This window comes from Malus domestica, chromosome 13 (genome assembly GCF_042453785.1).
Source record: "Malus domestica chromosome 13, GDT2T_hap1".
NCBI classification, from domain to species: Eukaryota; Viridiplantae; Streptophyta; class Magnoliopsida; order Rosales; family Rosaceae; genus Malus; species Malus domestica.
This window is the reverse complement of record NC_091673.1, coordinates 13,980,178-13,981,868: the sequence shown is the minus strand read 5'-3', so window position 1 is coordinate 13,981,868 and position 1,691 is coordinate 13,980,178. Positions and strand designations below refer to the sequence as shown.

The 1,691-nt window shown below is 45.7% G+C and overlaps 1 protein-coding gene across 1 annotated transcript; it reads left to right on the top strand.

Moving 5' to 3' along the window:
• LOC139190800 (oligopeptide transporter 3-like) lies at nt 1-1,451 on the top strand. Its single transcript, XM_070811279.1, has 4 exons — nt 1-176; nt 450-600; nt 705-850; nt 959-1,451. The coding sequence occupies exons 1-4, from the start codon at nt 1-3 to the stop codon at nt 1,449-1,451; spliced, it is 966 nt and encodes a 321-aa protein (XP_070667380.1).
• The last annotated feature ends 240 nt before the right edge of the window (nt 1,452-1,691 follow it).

Sequence of the window (1,691 nt, the reverse complement as noted above, 5' to 3'; positions counted from 1 at the left end):
ATGTCTGCGTCGTCGTTGAGGCGGCCGTCGGTGGCATCACAGACCCAGATCTCGATGGCTCTGATGCTATACGAAACCCAGTTAGAGGATCACAGTTCAGAAGAAACCAGTTGGAGGATCACAGTTCAGAAGAAACCTAGTTGGAGAACAACAATTCGGATGAAACCCAAGAGCCGGTTGATCTGAAATCCATCGTCGAACAACACAAAGATCAGAAGATTGAATTGTTGGGTTCTTCTCAGGAAGAAGAGGAGGAGGAGAAGATTGAACTGCCGACGGAAGATTGCGATTTGTTCAACGAAGATTGGGTTTTTCGATCCTGCAAAACCTAGCAACCCAATTTCAGTTACAGTCGTCGCCGCAATCTCACAAAAAGTTATGTTTTCAGTGGCGCGTATCATCCTACCGGTGTCACTATTAGTGATGGTCTTAATTTATAAGTACTTCAGATCCGGACGGGAATCGGAGCTTTCTGAAGGCGTCGATCTTGAAATCCTTGATTGGATTCGGACATTCAACCCGGCTGTGCTCAATAGGATTGGGAATGGCGACCCTGCCCTCCTTGATGTGATTCTGAACTTAGACACTTATTTTCCCACGGTAGGGGTGATGCCTACTCGATTGGCGCAATCACCATTATAAAGGCTTATTACAAGCTGAGCTTGAGCTTTATCCTTAGCCTCGTTATCGTCCTCACCACTCAGGTAATTGGGTATGGATGGGCTGGGATTCTCAGGAAGTACTTGGTCGACTCGGTGGAAATATGGTGGCCTTCCAACGTTGCTCAGGTTTCTTTGTTCAGAGCACTCCACGAAAAAGACCATAAAGCGAAAGGCCTTACCCCGATGCAGTTTTTCCTCATTGCCTTGACAGCAAGCTTTCTCTACTATGCATTCCCTGGTTATCTTTTCCCCATCTTAACGTTCTTCTCATGGGTCTGATGGGCTTGGCCACACAGTATCATAGCTCAGCAGATTGGCTCAGGTTATAGTGGATTTGGTGTTGGTGTCTTCACCTTCGATTGGGCTAGGATTTCTGCTTATCACGGCAGCCCCCTCGTCACGCCATGGACTTCCATTCTCAATGATGGGTTTGGATTTGTCATTTTCATCTACATCATTATGCCTCTTTGTTACTGGAAGTTTAACACTTTCGATGCTCAGAAATTCCCTATATTTTCCAGCAAGCTCTTCACTTTTACCGGGCATAAATACGACATTACCAAGATCTTAACACCCCAGTTTGATATTAATATTGATGCCTATAATAGTTACGGCAAGCTTTCTCTTAGCCAGCTTTTTGCTTTGTCCATTGGATCAGGATTTGCAAGATTTACTGCAACCCTCGTTCATGTGGCACTGTTTCACGGAATTGATATTTTGAAGCAAAGCAAATCGGCAATGCAATATGCAAAAATGGAATGTGGGTTAGAACGTGAATCAATCCCATAGCAATGATGATTGGATCTGCCCTGTGGAAAAGACGATGGCATCGGCTGAGGAGCTTAGGGCCCTAAAGAAAGATCTAGCTTCGTCAAGGTTGAGCAGCAGTGTGGGAGCGTGCAACAGGAACGAAGACGACAAAAGCAGTGTTTGCAAAGCTTTGGTCAAGCAAAGAACGTGATCGGCTCCTCCTTTTCCAACAGTGCCTACACAGCATCACCATCGTGGCCAACCTGCAGATTCAAAGGT